This window comes from Peromyscus eremicus, chromosome 16_21 (genome assembly GCF_949786415.1).
Source record: "Peromyscus eremicus chromosome 16_21, PerEre_H2_v1, whole genome shotgun sequence".
NCBI lineage: Eukaryota > Metazoa > Chordata > Mammalia > Rodentia > Cricetidae > Peromyscus > Peromyscus eremicus.
In genome coordinates, this window is record NC_081432.1 from 48,806,935 (window position 1) to 48,829,168 (window position 22,234).

Sequence of the window (22,234 nt, forward strand, 5' to 3'; positions counted from 1 at the left end):
GCCTGGCCTTTTGAAACCTCACAGCCCATTCCCAGTGACACGCCTACTCCAACAAGGCCTGGACTCCTAATCCTTCTAAACCTTTCAAATAGTGCCACTCCATAAGCATTCCAACATATGAGCCTATGGCGGCCATGATCATTCAAACCACCACAGACGGTATGCTGAGCCATTCCTGGCTTTGGGCACCAATCTTTAAAACAACTATTCTTTACCATTGGCTTCTTTTAGACTCTGTAGCATAATCATTTGACTTATAAATATAAGAATTTATTTCTTGGTTGCCAATTATATTTCATTAATCTATATACTTAACATATGCCAATACGTGTGTGTGTGTGTGTGTGTGTGTGTGTGTGTGTGTGTGTGTGTAGGTGCACATGTATATATGTGGGTGCATACGTGTGCATGTGCCAGTGGAGGCCAGAGGTCAATCTCTGGTGTTGCTCCTCAGAGCTGCCATCTTGTTTTCTAAGGGAAGGTCTCACGGTTTGGGAGAACCTGGAGCTTGCTGGTTGCACCAGACTGGGTCATCAACAAATACCAGAGATCCATCTGTCTCCATCTTCCCAGCCCTGAGGTTTCGAAATGAATGCCACCATGCTTACACAGTTGACATGGTGCTGAGGGTCAACCTCAGATCCTGTGTTTGTGAGGCAAGTACTTTATGGACTGAGCCACCTCTCCAGGCCCTAGAATGGCGGAGCTTAACCTGTAGGTAGAGACCCCTTTGGGGTTTGAATGACCCTTTCCCAGGCATCACATATCAGATACCCTATATATCAGATATTTACATTATAATTCATAACAGTAGCAAAATTGCAGTCATGAAGTAGCAATGAAGTACTTTTGTGATTGGGGGTCAGCACAACATGAGGAACTGTATTAAAGGGTCACAGCACTAGGAAGGCTGAGAACCACTGTCCTACAGTGAGTGTCTTTATTACTAAAGACATAAATTAAATTTTCAAGTTGGGGTATGTAACTCCTCTAGCTTTGCAACCTCCCTGCCCTCAACCAAGATTGTTTTAGCCATTCTGAACTTCTTGCTTTTCTTTATGAACTGGATGGCTCTCTCAATTTCTACAAAACACACAACCACAATTTTGACCGATTATTCTGCAGCTATGGATTAGTGTGAAGACTATCACAAACTTCTCTCTATTACGTCTTTTTTTTTTTTTTTTTTTTTTTTTTGAGACAGGGTTTCTCTGTGTAGTTCTGGAGCCTGTCCTGGATCTCACTCTGTAGACTAGGCTGACCTCGAACTCACAGAGATCCACCTGGCTCTGCCTCCCAAGTGCTGGGATTAAAGGTATGCACCACCCTGTATTAGGTTTTCTAATCCATTAACATGAAGTCATTCCACTCAACACTTTAGTCTCATTGCTTTTAGTTTCCATTGTACAGGGGTCCCATGCTTCATTTTACTATCTTATTATCCTTAACATAACTGTGAATGAAAAATAACAATGAAAAGTTCTTATTTTATCTTCTGACTGTTCACTGTCACTGTTTCTAAATATAACTGATTGCTTATTTGTTTTAATTTTTGAGATAGGGTCCTTGATAGCTTGCTACATAGACCAGGTTAGCCTGAAATTCACAGAGATTTGCCTGCCTCTGGCTCCCAAATGTTGGGATTAAAGGTGGCTCCACATGCCCAGCTGATGTTCGTACTCTTGTGTCCCTCAGCATTGGTGAGCTCATTTGGCACCCCAGGATTTTCTCATGTGAAAGTCCATCACTGATAATTTTACTTCTTCCTTTCCTGTCTTCACCCATCTTGGTTGCTTTTCCCTTCCTTTTCCGTGCCTAATTGCTTTGGCAACAGCCTTTACAGCAATGGTAAAAACAGATGAGTAAGACTTATCCTTAATCCCTGAGGAAAAAGCTCGGAGGCTTCGGTGGCGGCTAAGAATGTTTGCTCTGAGTTTTTCATAGATGGACACCATCAAAGAGAGGCGGTTTCCTTCTACTCCTAGTCTGTTCTTTTAGATTTATTTTTATTTATGTGTCTGTGTCTGTGTTTAGATATAAGAACATGTATGCAGGTGCCCACAGAGGCTGGAGTTACAGATGGTTGTGAGTCACCCAACATGGGTGCTAGGAGCCAAATTTGGATCCTCTGAAGGAGCAGCAAGTGCTCTTCTTTGCTGATGAGCTACCTCTCCAGCTCCCTGCCTAGTGTTTTTTTTTTCCTTTTTATTTATTTATTTATTATGTATACAATGTTCTGCCTGCATGTATGCCTGCAGGCCAGAAGAGGGCACCAGATCTCATTACAGATGGTTGTGAGCCACCATGTGGTTGCTGGGAATTGAACTCAGGACCTCTGGAAGAACAGCCAGTGCTCTTAACCTCTGAGCCATCTCTCCAGCCCCCAGCCTAGTGTTTTTATCATAAAAAATATTTAAATTTTGTCAACTGCTATTTAAATTTTGTATCTATTAACATGATCATATGGCTTTTCCCACTTATATTCACGTGACATATCAACATTGACTTTTGTATCTGAGCTTGCATTCCAGGGATAATCCTATATGGTCATGTTTGAATGGCCATGTCAAAAAGTTTTTAGATGATATTAGTTATCTATCTATATATCTATCTACCTACCTACCTACCTACCTGTCTAGGAATTTTGCATCTATATATAAAAGGAAGACGAGCTTATAATTATTTCCTTAGTTACATTTTTGGTATCAGAGTGATACTGGTCTGCAAGATGACTCAAAAATATTTCCTCTCTATAATTTGGAAGTGTTTGTGAAGGATTATTAATTTTTCTTTAAATATTTAACAGAATTCACAAAGTCACCTGCACTGGACTTTGGCTGGCTACTGATTTACTCACTGTGTATTTACAGGTTGGCTCTGATTTTGTTTCTTCTTGAGTCAGTTTTAATAGTTGGATCATGAATTCATTTTCACCTAGGTTCTTTAAGTTGAGATACAATTTTTCATAATTCTCTGAATTTTTACAAAGTTTCTCTAAGGTTGGTAGTAATACTCATTTTATTCCTGAGTTTAGTAATGAGGCTTCTCCTTTTTCTGCTGGAAAGTCCATCAAAAAGTTTTGTGTGTGTGTGCATGTGTATGCATGTATGTGTGTGCATGTGTGTGCTCACATGTGTGTGCTCAGAAGATGTTGATGTCTTCCTCTACTGCTTTCCACCTAGTTCCCTCAAGGCAGGGTCTCTCACTAAACGTGAATCTGGACATTTTAGCCAAGCTGGCCAGCAAGCTCCTAGGATCTCTCTGTCCACATCCCCCACACTGGTTACAGGAATTCACAAACATGCTCAGCTTTTGCATGAGTTCTGGGCATTTGAACTCAGGTCCTTATGCTGCATAGCAAGTTCTCTTACCTTGGGGCACCTGCCCCCACTTTTTCCCCCAGGGTACTCTTGAGTAAGGAGAAGGGAGAAATATTTAGATAGAAATATAGAGAGGAGACAGATAGAAACACAGGATAGCCTCAGGAGGGCCTGGATCATTATCCACAGGCCCCTTCGGTCTCTTCTAAAGGGCTATTTATAGAAATGCCAAGGGGTGGAGCAAAAGACCTTCCCCTAGCACAGCCAAGTGCAGACCTTTCCAAATACCTGGTAACCACCTGCATGGTCAATTCATCACCTTATGCAGTCTTGCTGTGTAAAGCAAGTTCAGATCTCACTAGGAAACCTTTGTGGGCTCCCACACCAAGCCAACTCCCTTTGTTTATATTTCAAAAGAATGGTTTCAGTTTCTAGCTTTTATTTTATTTATTTATTAGCTTTTCTAGTCTGCATATGGTTTATTCTATTTGTTTATTTTGTATTCAATCATTTCCAAGTCACCTTGTGTTTAGTTTATCTTTTCCTAGTGTCTTATGGTATAAGGTTATAGTATTAACTTGAGTCCCCCTTCCCCCAACAGGCATTTAAAGACATTCCATTAGCTGCACCCATAGGTCTTAGTATGCTACATACAGTTCTTTCATTTCAAAATGAATGCCAAATTCATCTTTCACTAACTGGTTACTTAGGAACCAGTTGTCTAATTTCTTATAGGCATGAATTTCACAAACTCCTTGTGGTATGTGTGCTGATATTTAACTTCACTTCGTGCTTGGTTCCCTTTCTGTTGCTATAACAAAATAACTGGGATGGAATGAGTTATAAACAAGTGAAGTTTATTTAGAATGGAGGGGCTAAGGACACAGTGGTGGCAAGGGCATGGTCACATGGCAGAAGGGCAAACAGGAAGCAGGCACACGTGGAAGATACAAACAGGGGATGGCCTTGCTTTGTGACAACCCACTCTGGTAGCAGCTAATCCAGTTTTGAGAGAGCAAGAACTTGTATATGTTTTCTGTGTCTCTGTAGTTCTAAACCTACCCATGCCCACACCACTGCACGACAAAGACATACCATGACACAGGTTCCCCGTGATCTGCCATGCCCGGCAAGCAAACAGAACTGCTGCCATATTTACATCTCATCCACTTTAGAACCCTTGTCTTCTCCTGAAGAGGAATGAAGAGGCACAGTGAACTACAGTGTGGTTGTGGAGGTCCATTAATCCGACTGGGACCTTATGCTTGCTTCAGGGCATCTCCGACCCTGTCTTTAATTACAGTCTACTTTCTTTAAACTTCTTGAAAACCACTTAGCGGTCATTGTTCTCTGTGGGGGAAACCTACAGTACTTCTAAGAATTACTTTGTAGAAACAATTCATTTAAAACTCTAGTCTAAAGACAACAAAAGATGCAATCTTCTAAAGTAACTGTCGGGATGAACATGGATGGAAAACTTGGTCCCGAGTGCCCACTGTGAATTACAGAGCCTTAACTAACTGAATTCTGCAAATGTCCGTCCATGTTTTCTGAGCAGGAATGCCTTTGAAGTTTAGAGAGGAAGGGACTCCCCTGGTTCAGAGATCGGTGGGCATGGAACCTGCGCCACCCTGTGAAGGGCAGAAGCATCTGGCGTGCATGCCAGCCCCACCATTTCATGCTTTCAGGCACTCTCGTTAGGTATTTCTAACTGGCAGTAAAAACCAAACTGTACATTTTAGTTGGGAGGAATTAGAGATTTACATTCTCCATCGCATTATTAAAATGGCTCACACTAAACCACTCTAAGCCAATCCAGAAAAATAGAGCAGAAAAAAAGACAAAGGAACTTGTGTTTAGTTCCAACCCGGGGTAACGGCAGTGAAATCATTCCTAGTTTCTTGAGGGGTTCAGTGGCAAAGCATCACGTGCCGTTTTCTAGTGCTCAGTGGGAGCCTCACTGGCTCCGGATTTTAGACTGTAAGAAATTTCCTAGTGACCTACTTTAATGATAATCACTGCAGGAGGACTTTTAATCCAGTGCTCCTGGGTTCAAATCTCACCCCTACCACTTATTTAAAGTGACCTGCGGAAGCACTGTTAGTGTGCTGTGCCTCACTCTCTCCCAATGTAAAATGGAGATGGTTATTTTTGCTCTTCAGTGAGTAGTTCAGGCATGTAGCACACACATAGCTGAAGCCGAGGAATGACCAGAAAAAAAAGGCCTTTCTTTATCCCCTAGGCCAGAACTGAATTACTCATTGCCAAGATTATACCAAATAACAACATCTTTCAATTTTTAATTTCTTTGGGTCAATTCATTCATTCCAGAAAACCTTTCCAGGTATGGTGGCACATGCCTCTAATCTCAGCACTTGTGGTGGAGACAGGAGGAGCAGGAGTGCGAGGTTACCCTTGGCTACACAACGTGTTCTAAACAAGGAGCCTTTATGGGTACAGTGCTTGCTTGTCTCGGCACGGATGCTGGGTGGCACTGTGTAAGACACAGTCTTAGCCCTCTGGTAACTCCTAGTCCCCTTAGGAAAACTGAGACGAACAGGGCCAGGTCTTCACTGCGGCAGAAGAGGTCGCTGCACATCCTGTGGGCACAGAACAGGGAGATGCAAGGGTATGGCTGCAGTGAGGGAGGTCTCGGAGAGGGAAATCTGAGGTGGATCTTGGAACAGTCTTCATCACCCACGCAGAAGAGGCAGGGAGGCTTGAAGCTACGCACTAGGTTGGCAATTGTGATGGGAGACGAGGCTTTGTCCACTTACGGCAGACCGCCAGTCCTAGGACCTTTCTTGCTCTATAACAGGTACTAGTGACTTGGTGGCTGGTAATCTGTGGTGATATTATGTTCCCCAAAATATTGTGCACTCTAATAAACTTACCTAGGGTCAGAGAACAGAACAGCCACTAGACAGACATAGAGGCCAGAAAATGGGTGGCACTCACATCTTTAATCTTATCACTTGGGAGGCAGAGATCCACCCGGATCTCTGTGAGTTCAAAGCCACACTGGAAACAGCCAGGCATGGTGACTCATGCCTTTAATCCCAGGAAGTGATGGCAGAAAGCAGAAAGGTATATAAGGCATGAGGACCAGGAACTAGAAGCTTTTGGCTGGTTAAGCTTTTAGGCTTTTGGGCTGGAGAGATGGCTCAGTGGTTAAGAGCACTGACTGTTCTTCCAGAGGTCCTGAGTTCAACTCCCAGCAACCACATGGTGGCTCTCAACCATCTCTGGCGCTTATAATAAATAGCTAAATCTTAAAAAAAAAAAAAAAAGCTTTTAGGCTTTTGAGTGGCAGATCAGCTGAGATTCGTTCTGGATGAGGACTCAGAGGCTTCCAGTCTGAGGAAACAGGATCAGCTGAGGAACTGGCAAGATGAGGTGGCTGTGGCTTGTTCTGTTTCTCTGATCTTTTAGCATTCACCCCAATACCTGGCTTCAGGTTTGTTTTTTATTAATAAGAACTTGTAAGATCCGTGCTACAATAATCAGTCAGCTTTAAGGAAATTCCTATGGCCACAACACAGAGAGAGCAGGCAGTGGAGAACTAGGTGTGTGGCAGCTACATCAGGTGGTCTGGGGGAAGAGGCAGATGGGCGCGAGCACACTGGCTGGGGTGTTTGGCACAGACAGAGTAAAGATATGGCTGTGGGGCTTGCGCACTGCGGGCAATGAGCACCTCAAACCACAGACCTGGAAGGCCTTTTAGACTCACTAGAAAAAAGCAGGATGGACAGAGCTGACCCCTACCCAGGCAGGTCTAGGGCTCCCCTTGGACATTTCCCATAAGCGTTCTTGTTACTTGTCCCCAGTCTTGGGCATCTAAGTCAACTTGCATTTTGCTCTGTGGAAATGCTTTTCTCATCCTCCTCTTTAAGGTCTCTAACAGCCTCAGGGTTACTGTGTGCAAAATCCCACAGCTCAAATCCTTCTTTATCTTAACCTGGAAGAGCCTGAAGACTTGTAGCCAAAGGAGGTTTGGCATGGATGCCAGGAGCCTCCTCAAGGCATTTGTGCCCTAAGAATATCTCCATTTCTCTATTTCTGCCTCAGCCTCAGCCAGCCCCATACCCTGAGATATTCTGATTAATGTGGACTGAGTAGTGAGCCTCCCTCCCAGGACCATGGCACGCAGCATGGGCAGACCTTCTCCATCCTGCACTTCTACAAGGACCTGAGGTCTCTGTACCCCATGGTCTTCTCTGGACTAGCTGAGCTAGAGCTCAGGATGACAACTTAAGTTTCTCCAGCTCTGTCACCACTGACTCCTCACGCCCTCTTCACCAGGATGAACGCCTGCCTTGTTATTTACTAGTTCCTAATATGCATTTTGAACGTGTACTAGCTTTCTCTGAGTGTATCTATGTGCTGTGTACACATGGAGGTGAGGTACATGCACCTCTGCACATGTGGATGCCAGAGGAGACTGCTGGTACCCCACTCTATTGCTCTCTGCCTTCCTTTGAGACAGGGTCTCTCACCATTCCCGGGCTAGACTGGTGGCCATCAATCCTCACGGACCCTTTTCTAAGTGTGTCCTTTTAGAAGAACAACAGTTCTGGACCCAAGAGATGGTTCAGTACCTAAGAGCAGGTACTATTTGTGCAGGGGACACACTTGGTTTCTAACACCCGCATCAGGCGGCTCACAATCACCAGTAACTCCAGCTCCTGGGGGATCCAGTGCCTCTGGCCTCCCCAAGGCAGCTGCACTCATGTGCACATACCCACACACGGACACGCAGACATACTCATCATCTAAAATAATCTTCGGAAAAACAATTGTGTTGCTGTGCTTGACCTTGGAGCAGTCCAGCCTCTTCACACTTATTCTGCATATGTTTTGATTTATCTTAAACGAATCTTATTATAAAACTTCCCCTCCTTATGACTTTGACTCCCTTTTCTTTTGTTCCTTCCTCGGATACAAAAACATACATCTCTTTTCATCGACTGTGTTACAGTATAAAATCCTTACTGTATCTTTAAATGTTTAAGGCACAAGGAGTTGACATTTCTTTCTCATCCCGAATTTAATCATCTAATCTATAATCAAATCTACACTCCCCCTCTGAAGGCATGCACACATGTAGTGTTCACTGCCTTCTGCTCCTCCACAACAAGTGTTCTTTCTTAAACAGGCTCACATTTTAATCTAAAACTTCACTTTCACACCATTTCTCCTTCTGGATTCTAACTGTTAGCTTTTTGCAGCTCAGACAGAGATGCCGGAGAAAAGCTACTCCAAGAGGGATTTTCCCGGGCTCTTGGCCGTGGAGGGCTCGCCCATGGTTGCTCAGCCCTACTGCTTTGCGCCTGAGGCCGAACATCATGGCAGGGGGTGTGTGGCGGAGGAGGTAAAAGTGCTGTCCTCGGGGAACCTGGCAAGGCAAGCCGACTTACCTATGTCTCCCTCTTAGAGGTGGCAGAGCTCAAATTCAAGCTGGTGATGAGCCACTTGCAGGGCGCAAGTGTTAAAGGAAAAGGTGTTCTATTTCTCTCTTGATTTTTTTTTATACTCACTCAATCTATTTTATTTTCTGACGGTGAACTCTTACTGAACCTATTGGATTGGTACTAACCGGTTTCTCCGTTTCCCACAGCTTTCTCTGTCCTTTGGCCACCATTCTGCAGAACGCCCAGCAGGACCTTCCATGCACTCTGTGTGTGGAGCCCCCCCCCCAGCAGCCCAGGCCTGGAGCCACTGTGCTATGGCTGCCTTCAGACTTAGTGCTGTTGACTTACAAGGTCCCTTGCCTTTGGCTGACCTGGAGAGGCCTGGGGTTGGGCACTCAGCACCCAGGGGCAGAGCATCCTTGCCTAGTCTCCAGTACTATTTCCTCACAGCTACCAGCTCTTGTCTGATTCCACAGTCTCAAGAATCCCAATGAAGACACAGGAGCAGAGAGCAGAGTGTGACTTTTAGAGCTGGAAGTGGAGGAGAGGAAGAGAGGGAGAGGTTGGTTAACGGTCACAAAGTTTCTGTCAGGATGAATAAGTTCCGCTGTTGTACAGCACAGGGAGGTGGCTCTGGCTGACGATACTATAGTGTACATTCCCAACAGCTTCCAGGGAAATTCTGACTATCCCTCCATAGTAGGCATTTTTTTTTTATTACTGTGATAAAAACGTGGTGACCAAGGCAATCTACAGAAGAAAGAGTTTATTTAGGCTTACAGTTCCAGAGGGTGAGTATCCATCATGGCAGGGAGTTACAGCAGCAGGTGGTAGGCATGGCAACAGAACCAGAGCGCTCATATCTCGAACTACAAGTAGGAAGCACAGAAGCACACTGGGAATGGTAGGCGGCTTTGAAACCTCCAAGTGTACTACCAGTGACACACTTCCTGTAAGTAAAGCCGCATCTCCTATTCCTCCCCAAATAGAGCCGACAGCTGGAAACCAATTGTCCAAATGCCTGAGACCACGGGTGTCATCTCCTTCAGACCATCATAACCCCACCACAAGGAACATGCTAAGGCTGTGACAAATTTGACACATGTACCAACCATCCCATTTTACCCCACGGATACGCACACCTCTGTGTCAATGAAAAATCATATATATTTCAAATAGACCCGCTTGTATTGTCAGTGGAGGCAGGCAATCTCCACTTAGGCAGTTGGCTGTGCTTTTCAGTAATTAGGGTAAAAATTCTCCTCCTCTCTTGTGCCTCCGCTCTTCTTTTTCTTTTCCAACGAAGAGAAATTTATACAAATAACCCAATTGTGCAGCCCAGGCTTGGTAATGAGGCCATCTTGACTGAGACCTCCAGAACTGACTCAGGGCAGGGCCTGGGCAGGGTCCCGGTGGGGCTGTGACCTGGGACAACTTGTGAACTAAGGAGAGGTACAGTTAAAGCTTCTGGCCACCTACACAGCCCGTTCTTATCCCTGGTGGCATCCCATAACTACACAAGCCAATAAAACACAAACACCAGTTCCTGTGCCAGCACCAGGCCCGTCCCCTAGATGTTTGGTCTAACCAGTCAAACGCGGGTGTCTTGGAATCTGATGTGTAGCCCAACATGGACCCGTGTATCAGACTCTCTTCCATGTGCTCTGCAGTCCAGCTCAGCATCTGTCCTGTTTAAATGTCCTTGTTAGGAAATAAGGACAGTGTTGTGTCAGAACCAATAACAGGGCATTAACTTTTCATTTTGATGAAGTCCTTAGAGTGGAGAGGGAGACGAGTTAAAATGAGTGAATTCAGCAAACACTTTCAGGGAGTGGAGGGAGACCAGAGCCCTCTCCTAATGGCATTCACTGGCTGAGGTCTGGCGAACAGGGGCACGGGCGCCACCTTGTGGGCACATGAATAAGTGTAGGATTCCAGGGGGAACAGGTGAGGAGGAGGTCTTCCCTGGGTGGAGGATCAGGAAAGATCTCCCAGAGAAAGCCATTTCTCTAGCTGCCAAACACAGGAAGGCAGGGAGACACTATACACTCGGGCTGAAGGTAGCACATGCCACTCTGGATGAGTTGCCTATCCAGCAGCAGAGGGCAGTGATGGTTGACCAGTAGTTGGTGGTGGTTACAGCATTTAGAGTGAATAACTAGAGTGTCTGGCGTTCAGTGGTGCTGGCTGCTCAGGGAACCTAGAGAGAACACTGCCTAAGTTTAACTTCTGAAGCCAGCGCAGAGAGGTGTGGTAGCCACAGCAACCAATCCACATGCCAAAGAAAAACTGGCATCCGTGCCAGCCAGCTAGCCGTTGGTTTAACCAGACAGACCAAAGACCTTCTTTCGAGACAGGGTTTCTCCGTGTACCCGCACTGACTGGCTGTCCTGGAACTCATTCTGTAGACCAGGCTGGCCTTGAACTTACAGAGATCCGCCTGCCTCTGCCTCCCAAGTGCTGGAATTAAAGGTGTGCATCACCACCACTTGGCCAGAACAAAGATCTTAATTCTAATTATTTACAATGAATAAATGCTATACCTCTTTAATGGATCTGAGACATAAGTTGTATCTGCAGATGTCCTCTGGATAATGAGGGTGCTGAGAAAGAATGACATGTCTTCCTGTGACTCAAGGAGAAAAAAGGGGGGATTCTTTGAACTCCTCCTGAATGCATCCAACAACCAAATGCATGCCTGCATTGCACAGACCCCTGTATTCACAGGGGCGGCCGGCATCAGACAAACAGATTTAAGTGTTATAAATGGCCTTTGCTTTTGCAAGCTTGCGTGCCTTTTGTTTGTTTGGTTTCTCAGCCGGGAGATTATAAAAATGAGCACATACCTGCTTCTGAACAACTCTTTAATGATCTTTTTTATGGTTCTGTTCTCCTATTGATCACTCTCTTCTTGGGGTATTTAATCTAAAGCCAGGGCCAACATTTATCTCAACATGCCAGCCTGCATGCTGAGCCTCTCACAGAATGATAATGAGCACAGAGCTCGCAGAGAAATGAAGTCCATGGGTCCAAAGTGGAGCTGGTGAGTTCTGAAGTTAGCAACTTTGGACTGAACTGAAGTAGGCAAATGCAGGCATAGAATCTGACACCAGCAGGCACATCTGTGCGTGCGTTCCCATCTGGATTCACCACCAGCCAGAGGGCAGGAGGCTCGACCCTCATCGATAGATCAGGAAACAGGTCATGTTCTGAGTTAGCTCTCTACCATGTGCAGCCTGCTGATGCCCAAGTAGGTCCTGGGGGTCAGTGACCTGCCTACCCACAGCTCCCTGCATGGATCTGCCTGCTGAAATAATCAAAGGGCTAACCCGATTCATCTAAACAAATCAGTTGACCTCTAAGTCACCCTCATTGTGTTTCTTGGTGAAGACACATAACGTTGACTGGGTATTTATGGTGTTCTGCTAGGTGCTTTTCTGCTACATCTTAAGAAGAATTTCATTTTCTCTGCAGAGAAAAAAATAGTAGAGGCTCAGAGATCAAAGACGAGGGTCCATTGGCTGGAAGTGGAGATGTGGGATTTGAAGCAAAGTGGGAAGCCTGCCTCTGTACCCACAAGGACATAACTGATTCCCTGCTCTTAATCACTTAATCCCCATACAAGTTACCGATCGCGTCTAGTATTAGGTTTATATGTTGAAATGAGGAAGATGAAACTCACAAAATGTTGAGTGAATTAAATGGGAAAGCACACAGAGAGCCTGAGAATGCCTGCTAAACACTCAGCAAATAACATGTAATTATTGAGTTGGCTGGATTTCAAAGACATAAGGAAAATATAGGTTTCCCATATTCTTAGTTCTGAATAAATGACTTATTGGATTGATACCCTCAAGGAATATTCTATTATATAAACAGAGCAGCTGGAGTTGAAGTGATATGTGCCCTGGAACCTGCCCCCCACCTCCAGTCCCATGGATCCTCCCCCTTTACCACTGTCTTGCCCCGCCCCCTCACCAGCTGCACCAGAGAGAGTTCCCGGATTGTGAGCACCCAGATGTGCATAGCTGCTCACCCATTTCCACTTCACACAGCCATGGCTGAGGTGCCCTGTGTGCATCTCTATAAAGCACCAGCAGGCTGCCATTGGACATAACACTTGGCCGGTAACACCCTGCCCACAACAGCTGCAGTTCTCCCCTAGAGACACACACGTACCTCCAGTGACAGTCACACTACATCAACCCCAGCCTGAAGCCCTAAGTTCGTTTCTAGACCCTGGGCTAGTAGATACCACAAGACACACGAATCCACTCCGAGAGCATTCCAGGACTTTCTACATCAAACAGAGCTTGCATGCATGGAAAAGAGCATGCTTGGATGACAAATGACTCCAAAGGAGCAAGGAGGTCATTCCACTTTCTTGCAATATTTCCACTCAGGAAGCAAGAGAATGTCTTGGTGTTGCCTGCTGAATTGGCTTTGGTGACCATTTGATCCAAGATGTCTCCCAGTTTTTTAGAGTGCTACCTACCAACAAAAGGTTTATCAAACCAATTAGCCCAAGAGGAATTCCTTATTGACAAATAGCAAGACAAAGCAGGGAGCCTACCCACAGGAGGAGAGCTCCAGTGAACGGCCCAGGGCCACCCCTTGGTCTCAGCTGTCACCGTGTCCATGGCCATCATGTGCAATAGCTTCCTGAAAGGCTCACCCAGCAGTGGGCAGGCAGGGGGCCCTCTGAGACAGGATAGCCCTCAGCCACTCTTGTGTCAGGGACCAGGCATCACAGCTTCTGTCCACACAGAGGCTGCATTCCTGTCATGGGAAGGCAATGGAGGGAGTTTGAGTCACAGCGAGAAGTGTCCCGTGGCTGTGACGTGCAGGAACTTAGCAGTATGGCCGGTTATGCTGGAGACCAGGCTAGCTTAAGTTAGGGGGTTAATGAAGGTGTCTCTGTGAAGATGGCCTGCGAGCAGAGATCAGATGGATGGACGGGGGGGAAACTGAGGAAAGCCTTCCCGATAGCAGCATCGGTGGAGCTATGAGGTGAAGTCAGGCTGTGGTGGTGGGACTGAAGGAAATAGGACCCCGAGATCTAGCAGAGAGGGCAAGGCTGATAAAACAGGAAGTAGCAGGCAGGTGGGACCCTGCCAGTGGACGCAAGAGTGGCCTCTGAATACCTGTGAGCAAAGGGTCACCCAGAATCCAGTTTGCATTCCTAAGGATCGCTTCTGCTTCCACTTGGGGGTAAAGCAGGGACCACGGAGGGCCAAAGTGTTGTGAGATGGGGCAGGAAGCCTGAGCAGGCACTGTGGCTGACTTCTTCAGTGCCAGTCACTCCAGAATCCACAGCCCTCCACCAGGACAGTGTACCCACCATGCACCCACTCAGACCCGTCAGTCAGGTCACGGCATTCTGCCCTGCACTGTGCACACTCCTAAGCCTACACAGCTGGTCCTCTGGCTAACGGGCAGCTCTAACTACCCACAGGGGACCTATTTTCTAAATGTAAATTACAACTCGAAGGATAATACCAACTACATCAGTTAAAGCCAAACCAAACTTACATTTAACACGCCGGTTAGCATATCACACAACAGAAAAGGCGTCACCATCTAAATGTCTGCTGACTTATGACCATAAAATGAAATGGCTCCTTCAAATGTTACATCCCTGATGACTGTGGTATTTAAGGCCACCTCTCACCTCCTAACTTCCCACCCTGCTTCATCTCCCCAGATGGCTGCAGAGGCCCAGTCTCAGCTACCATTCACATTGTACCTGCTGATGTGGCTGCAGACATACTTCTAGTCACACTAGTCACCTGTTTGAAATATTCCAGACTCTCCACTAACCACAGAGGATCGGATCCATCACCACTCAGTCCTGACAATTTGACCCCGGCCTTTCCCCTAAGGATGACTCATGTGCCATCTATTGTTCCCAAAATGTGTCCCATTGAGACTGATCCCTGTTTGCGCTGGGCTAGCAGAAGAAGGTGACTGTCAAGTGTCCCCTCTTCCTCCACACCTGTCCTGAGTCTGGCCTAACAGCCATTCTGTGTACTCTAAACTTAACTCCAAACATATTTGCTTTCTTTCTTTTTTTGTTTTTTGTTTTTTGTTTTTTGTTTTTTTCAAGACAGGGTTTCTTCGGGTAGTTTTGGTGCCTGTCCTGGATCTCACTCTGTAGCCCAGGCTGGCCTCGAACTCACAGACATCCGCCTGGCTCTGCCTCCCGAGTGCTTGATTAAAGTTGTGTGCCATCGCCGCCTGGCCCAAACATATTTTCTTTTTGGATGTGAGGGTGATCTGGCAGTGACATCTGTCACCCCACTGATCGCCAGGGTTGATTTGGCTGATCTGGCTGGCTAGGCGGGTGTCCCCTTACTCATTCACTGCTCCATGTGCGTCCCTCCCGAAGCTGTGTGCTCGCTCGGTCAAAGAGGAGGACCTTCCCCGAATAGAGGAGGACTGGTCTTCGGTCAAGGGTATAGAAGTAGCTGCGCTCCCCTGCTAGAACCTCCAAACAAGCTCTCAAGGTCCCAACGTATTTTCTATCTCATGCTATCATCGGGGTTGGGTTTTGGGATCTCTACCCTCCCGGCTGGCTCCAGGGCAGTGGCTAGGAATTCCCTATAGGTTCAGTACAGTCATCTTCCCCAGCTCCTCCTCAGTGGCCATGTGAGGTGACTGAAACCCCAGGCAGCTCTGTGCTTCCTGAGTGAACGTCCCCTCAGAGCTTCCACACACCTGTGACCACTGGCAGGGAATTCAGACAACAGCAGACATCTAGGAAGACATCTAGGAAGTCACGTGTGTGAGAGAAACACTTCCCTCCACTTGACAACAAGACCTTCCACTTTCCAGTCCTTGTAATTCATTCATTCATTCATCTATCCATTCATTCATTCATTCATTCATTCACTCACTCACTCACTTATTGACTTATTATTTTAACTAATGCCATCTTTCACCCAGAAGTAGGAGGTGATCCCACCAGGAGAACTGGTCCATCTACTATCCTAGTACTCCCACCCCAATTCCCTTCCCTTTAGACTTTCAAAACCATCTCTTTCCTCCTCCTCTCACTTCCTCCTGTACCCTCACCCCCAGCCCCCAACCCCGCTGTTTGAGTCAGTATCTCCTACAGTTCAGACTAGCCTCAGACTTGCTACATAGTCAACGTTGGCTTTGAACTCCTGAGCCTCCTAACTCCATCTCCCAAGTAATGGGATTACATGCATGTTCTACCATGCCTAACTGAGAGAGAGAGCGCATGCACAAGACAGACAGACAGACAGACACACACACACACACACACACACACACACACACACACACACACACACGGTGGGGGAGGAAAAGGGAGAGAGACGATATTTTCCTGCTCTCGAAACTGCCACCACCATTCCAGCCCCACAGCCATTACCCACCCACTTCCCCTAAAGGTCTAGGATGGGTCTCAGAGTCCAGGAACTCTGTCACCTGGGAAGATAAGCCCAGTGGTCAGAAAAAGTGAAGTGTCAATGGAAAGTACAGTGTGAACAACCTCAATTCCTAAAACCAGAACTTGCCCTAGTAACACGACCGGAGTAACATGACCGGAGCTGAAGGGACCTCAGGGTCATCCTGTTCTTGTGTCTCCCAGTGACGTCTCCATATAGACCTTCTTGGCTTCACACACCCACAACACCTGATACCCCTGTTCTGCCCAAACCTCTCCACTTCTTTCACAGACCAAACATTGCCGTCTGCTCTACTGGAAGCCAACTTTCCTCTACTCTGCTGACCGTTCATTCTTAGCGAGTTTAGCCCCTTCATTCTGTCTTGGATACTGTTTGTGTTCCTGGCTCTTAAGCTCAACATTCACCATCAACCACAAATGAAGTGTTTAACTACCAGATGCACCGTTTATTTCCCCATTCTTTCTCTCGGCCACCACGTTCACGGGCACACCCCAGGACCTTCATCTTCTCTGGTCCTGTCTCCCAGGATGCGATCCCAGACAGCGTTACTCTCCCTTAATGAACATCTCCTTTCTAAGGTTTCCTTACATACCCCTGGTCATTGGACTCCAGGGAATTCAGAGGACTTGCAGATATCTAGGAAGACATTCCTATAAGCCATGTGTGAGGAAACACTCCATGGTCACATCTCACTTATGTCAGTCACGAAACATCTAAAACATCAGTGGTGAACCTGGGATATCACTTCATGGACCTCCGCTTTTGTGTATAAACACATTCATGCGGTAGACTCAGGAGCCATACTTGGCCTGGGAACCCCCAAAGTGTGGCTTGTGTCTGTCTCAAACCCTCAAACTTGTGGAATGTGCACCAACTTCAGCTGATTAGTGTCGGAATTGTAGCACACGCTGGTGGGTTTTTACCAGAATAGTGTCCACCGCATCCCAGTCACTCACCTAGGAACTGTGCATGTCGTTATTAACTGAGCACAATGCCCTGCTTGCAGCCTCTTAGAGTTATTGCTAAGGTACATGCAAACATTAAGAATTTAGCATAAATATGATAAAAATATATTTATGAAAAATTGTTAATATAAAAAGGACATGTAAACAAGTGTATGTAAAAAAATAATTCAGTGTAAGGCTCTCAGCGTCAAGTTCTGACTTTAAGCAAATCTGGACCCCTGGCTGGGCTTCAAATCACCTTCAGCTCAGCTCTTTCGGCAATGTTTGTCACTGACATTTCCGTGGAAGTGGCCAACATGAGACTGTCACTTGAAAGTAATTCCCTGCCCACAAAGCAGAGCTAAAAATGTGGCCTGGGACGGCCTCTCTTTGAGTCAGTTGTCAGATGCCAGAGTTATTCTGGGAATAGAAGCCAGAGGCAGAGCCCAGTAGAAGTACTCCAGGGTTGCCTGTGGGCTTGGCAGAGCAGTGGACACCTGAAACTAACAGCAAGCCACAGCGGAGCTTCCTCCAGTGCCTTCCCTCCATCTCCTCGGGATGTTAACTTAAGGAGTAATGATTAGGAAGTTTTAGGAAATGCCCTTGTGGACCAAATCCATTTTCCACCCCCCGGAGCTGAGGACCGAACCCAGGGCCTTGCACTTGCTAGGCAAGCGCTCTACCACTGAGCTTAATCCCCCACCCTGCCAAATCCAATCTTTACATCTCTCATTAACATTGTGCACTCAGTGATAACTTCAAAGCAGTGTCTCATGTTATCTGACAGCGACTTTTTAGCATCGGGAAAGTCCAATATAACAATAAAAAGTGAGTCCAAATGCTGTATAAATGACACCAGGCAGAAGCACCGCTGTTTTGTGTCTGGAACTCACATGAACTTCAGTGATGGGCTTCACAGAAACACCAACAAGTTGGGTTCTGAGGACGGCTGCTTAGCATGCTCTAACCCCCAAAACAAGCAAGGTTGTACACAACTGTTTCACGTTTCACTTTTTTTTTTTTTTTGGTTTTTCGAGACAGGGTTTCTCTGTGTAGCTTTGCTACTTTCCTAGAACTCACTTGGTAGCCCAGGCTGGCCTCGAACTCACAGAGATCCTCCTGGCTCTGTCTGCCTCCTGAGTGCTGGGATTAAAGGCGTGCGCCACCACCGCCCGGTGATTCATGTTTTCTTAATTGGCTTTATAACTATTAGAGAGACCAAACTCTCACATTCAACCATCACAGAGCTATTTGAACACAATGCCCTGCAGGATGCGGCCTTTGGCTTTCTTCTCTCACACCAAATATTCTCATTCACACATATTTATTCACTCATTCTCATATCCATTCTCTCCTCTCTCTCCCTTCATTTTTGTCTCTCCCTCCCCTCCCCCCCACCTCCCCCCCTTCACCCTCTCTCTCCATGCTAATGTAAAAAACGAGGGGGTACGCACCACATGGATCCAAGGGCCTGAGAACTCTGCCCCCTGTTCCCGTGAAGACTACATAAGCGAACTCTAATCCAAGATGAGCATTTTGAAGTTTCAGAATGAGGGTAGACTTCTTCAGATCCAGACGCGTTATCTTACGGACCAGATCACCTGCAGTTCTGGGCTTCCCAAAATACCAATCATGCACCGAAAACCAAGATGCAAAGCTCTCTTGAAGGTGACATGTTGTTGTTTCTTTTACTCTTTTGGGGGGCCCACCACGCAGCTCCCAAATAAATCACCCATGGAGTCTTATTCTTATTTATGAATGCCCGGCCTTAGCTTGGCTTAGGTTCTAGCCAGCTTTTCTTAACTTAAATTACTTCATTTACCTTTTGCCTCTGGGCTTCACCCTTTTCTTCTGTTATCTTGCTTTCATTCCGGGTGGGTGGCTGGCCCCTTGTGTCCTCCTCTTTCTCTCCCTCTTTCTCCTTTTTCTCCCAGATTTCTCCTTCTATTTATCCTCTCTGCCTGCCAGCCCCACCTCTCCTTTCTCCTGCCTAGCTATCAGCCGTTCAGTTCTTTATTAGACCAATCAGGCTTTTTAGACAGGCACAGTAACACAGCTTCAGAGTTAAACAAATGCAACATAAAAAAGTAACACACCTTAAAATAATATTCTACGACAGTGACACTGCATTCCTATTTTAAAGTAAGATAAACAAGAAAACAACGAGATCATGCTTTGTCATGATATGCCTGTTTCATTGTGACTTGACAATGTATTGAGATGTGCAGAAAAGTCCAAATAATGACTATGTCATAGAGGAAAAAAAATCCCCATAGTATTCAGCAGTGAAAATATCTCTCAGGTCTTACAATGAGAGCCCACCATGCACAAACCCATATGCCTTCCTTGAATTTCAGAAATATCAATTTGGAAACAAATGCTAGGAATTACCCAAGCTGCTCTCGCCTTGACACTGATCCTGCAAGATAATGCGTGTCCTGAAAACTTTCTGGGGAGTGGCCCTGAAACAGACTCTAGGGAAGTTCAGGGCCAAAGGTCTGTTAGCTGGCTTCTGTAGCAGCCCTGGGTCCTCACTTGGGTGTCCAGCGCCGCCTCCTCTCCTTTTGTTTACCAAGGTGTGACGCTGGGGGAAGGCAGGCAGTGGCCTTCCTCACCACAGGAGGACACTGCATCCCAGACAAGTAGAAGGACAAATGTTCTGCTCTAGCTTATATCATAGTCAAAAAAGATGCTCAATTTCCCAACATGCGTGATGTTTAGCCTTGTAGTTTCAGAGCCATGGATGGGACCGGATGGGAAAGGACTCTTCTATGAACCCTCAGGATCAAGTAACTGACGGTGGATGCCCAACCCCAAATGATATATCTGCAGTGCAACCCAACACCTAAGAGAAAATTGCAGAAGAAGGGTCAAAGAAAAGATAGTAAGAGCCAAAGGCCCAGATTGCCTGCTGTTAAGAGTTTTCCCTGAGCCGGGCGGTGGTGGCGCACACCTTTAATCCCAGCACTCGGGAGGCAGAGCCAGGCGGATCTCTGTGAGTTCGAGGCCAGCCTGGGCTACCAAGTGAGTTCTAGGAAAGGCGAAAGGCTACACAGAGAAACCCTGTCTCGAAAAACCAAAAAAAAAAAAAAAAAAACAAAAAAAAACAAAAAAAAAAAAGAGTTTTCCCTGGACATGGCGGAGAAAATGTACCTGTGAACTCTCAACAAGACCAACAATAATGATAACACCAGCTGACATGCCAATGTGGACGGAAGAATTCCATGTGGCCCCACCCCAAAGTTTCCTCATTGATTGTCCAAACCCTGGTGCTCAGTCCAGGGCATATGTACATACAGGCAATGCTAAATGGACTCGGTAGGTTGTATATTCATGTCTGCATATATATGCCTATATACATACCTATAACAAAAAGTAAAGAAGTGATCATGAATTGGGGGCCACGGGAGGAGCTGGAGGGGGCAAAGGAAGGGGAGGGAATGACATGGATGAAGTTCTCAAAAATTTTATGTCACACACACACACACACACACACACACACACACACACACACAAAGGAAGGAAAATCCTCAGGCTCGCCCAAGTATGGCTCTCCTGCTTCCTAACTGCTCCAGGTAAATGCTTTAGCTGATGTGCCAGCATAGTTCTGGGGCTTTAAGAACTAAACCCAAGGTTATGGAGAGATCAAGGCATGGAGAGCAGATCTGAGCCACGGGGCAGGAACAAGGGATCTAGACTAGCTGAGGGGTCAGAGACCACAGCAAATATCCTCAAATTTATGCTCTTTTGTAGCATGTAAAATATGGACCCAAAGTCATTTTTCTTTTCCCATGATGCCTTGTGACAGATATACCATGCAGCCATCTGTGAGATCATCTTCAATTTCTAATATTCTTTACAATCTTATTCCCTCAAAAATATTTAGTAGCAGAATAAAGGCAGCAAGTCCAGTTCAGAGCACAGTACTTGTGCCAACAGAATTTTGAGCCCAGAGGTTCTGACTGTGGGTGGGAAATACACACGAAAGAACTGGGAGAGCCCCGGCTGACCGACAGTGCTGGGAATAGACGCGATCAATTCTGAAATCTTTCTGACTTTCATCTGGTCAGTTGTAGATGGCAGTGACTGCCTTCCATCTACCCTCATGCTCCAAACCCCATCCCAGCACAGCAACCAAAACCTTCACTTTCTATAACCCACAGAATATGAGTCCCTTCATGATAAAACAATATTTGAAAACTTATGGTTTACACAGCTCTAATTCGACTCAGTTGGTTGGCCAGCATATTAAAAACTTTAAAATACAGTTCTATTCAAAAAGTAATGCATATGTAGAAAACCAGAATCCAATTTTAGGTTTTAGCTATTTATTAATAAACCACTAAATTTACCAATAAACTTTAAAATGACTGTCAACTTTAATTCATTACTAAATTTATCAATAAACAGGATACACTGTAACACATCAACCAGCCTTCTAGATAGAGGCTCCAAAAGGTTTTAGCTGAGAGACTAGAGAGAGGTAGGAGCCATGACTCCATTATTCTAAATCCTTCATGCCCAACCCAATACTGATATAGGAATGTTTTTCAGATAAAAGGATAGAAAGGGATGACTATTTTCTAACCACGTCCAAAATCAATTTCAACTTGAACTGTCAAAGAACTTAGTTTGAATATTCAAATATGTCCTCTGATGAATGAGGTACATTCTAGGGCTTTATGCAACTTGGTCCTTTAAAGCTTCCCTCTAGGAGCATCCTAAGCCCCACCCAACAGGAACAAATGCCCCATGCATACTGCTCACCCGCCATGTCGATGGCAAAAGGTCGGTCTTCTCTCCACCCGGTGTACCAGCCGACAACTTTGCCATTTTTCACCAATGGACGTTCATAGCGTCGCCCGCCAACTAGGCCCACAGGCCAGACGGAGACCTTGCGGGTGGTCCTCATCTGCAAAGGGGGAAAGAGACCTGCGTAAGTTTTGTTAATGTGTCGTGACCTACGTTCGAGGAATGAAACTACTATGGTTTCAATACTTTAAGGTTTCCAAACAGAATCTCCTACCCCAGTTCGTTGTCATTTGGCCCAAGGCTTAAGAGAAATGAACTTGCTGGGTGTAGTGGCACATGCCTTTTGTCCCAGTACTTGGGAGGCAGAGACTGGT

At 46.0% G+C, this 22,234-nt stretch overlaps 1 protein-coding gene across 1 annotated transcript in view; it reads right to left on the reverse strand.

Annotated features, from left to right (window-relative positions):
• Window positions 1–22,234, reverse strand: part of B3gat2 (beta-1,3-glucuronyltransferase 2) — an 83,027-nt gene that overhangs the window by 9,935 nt on the left and 50,858 nt on the right. Inside the window, exon 2 of the mRNA XM_059281467.1 lies at window positions 21,876–22,020. Coding sequence (XP_059137450.1) covers window positions 21,876–22,020 — 145 coding nt within the window. The remainder of the gene's footprint in view (window positions 1–21,875; window positions 22,021–22,234) is intronic.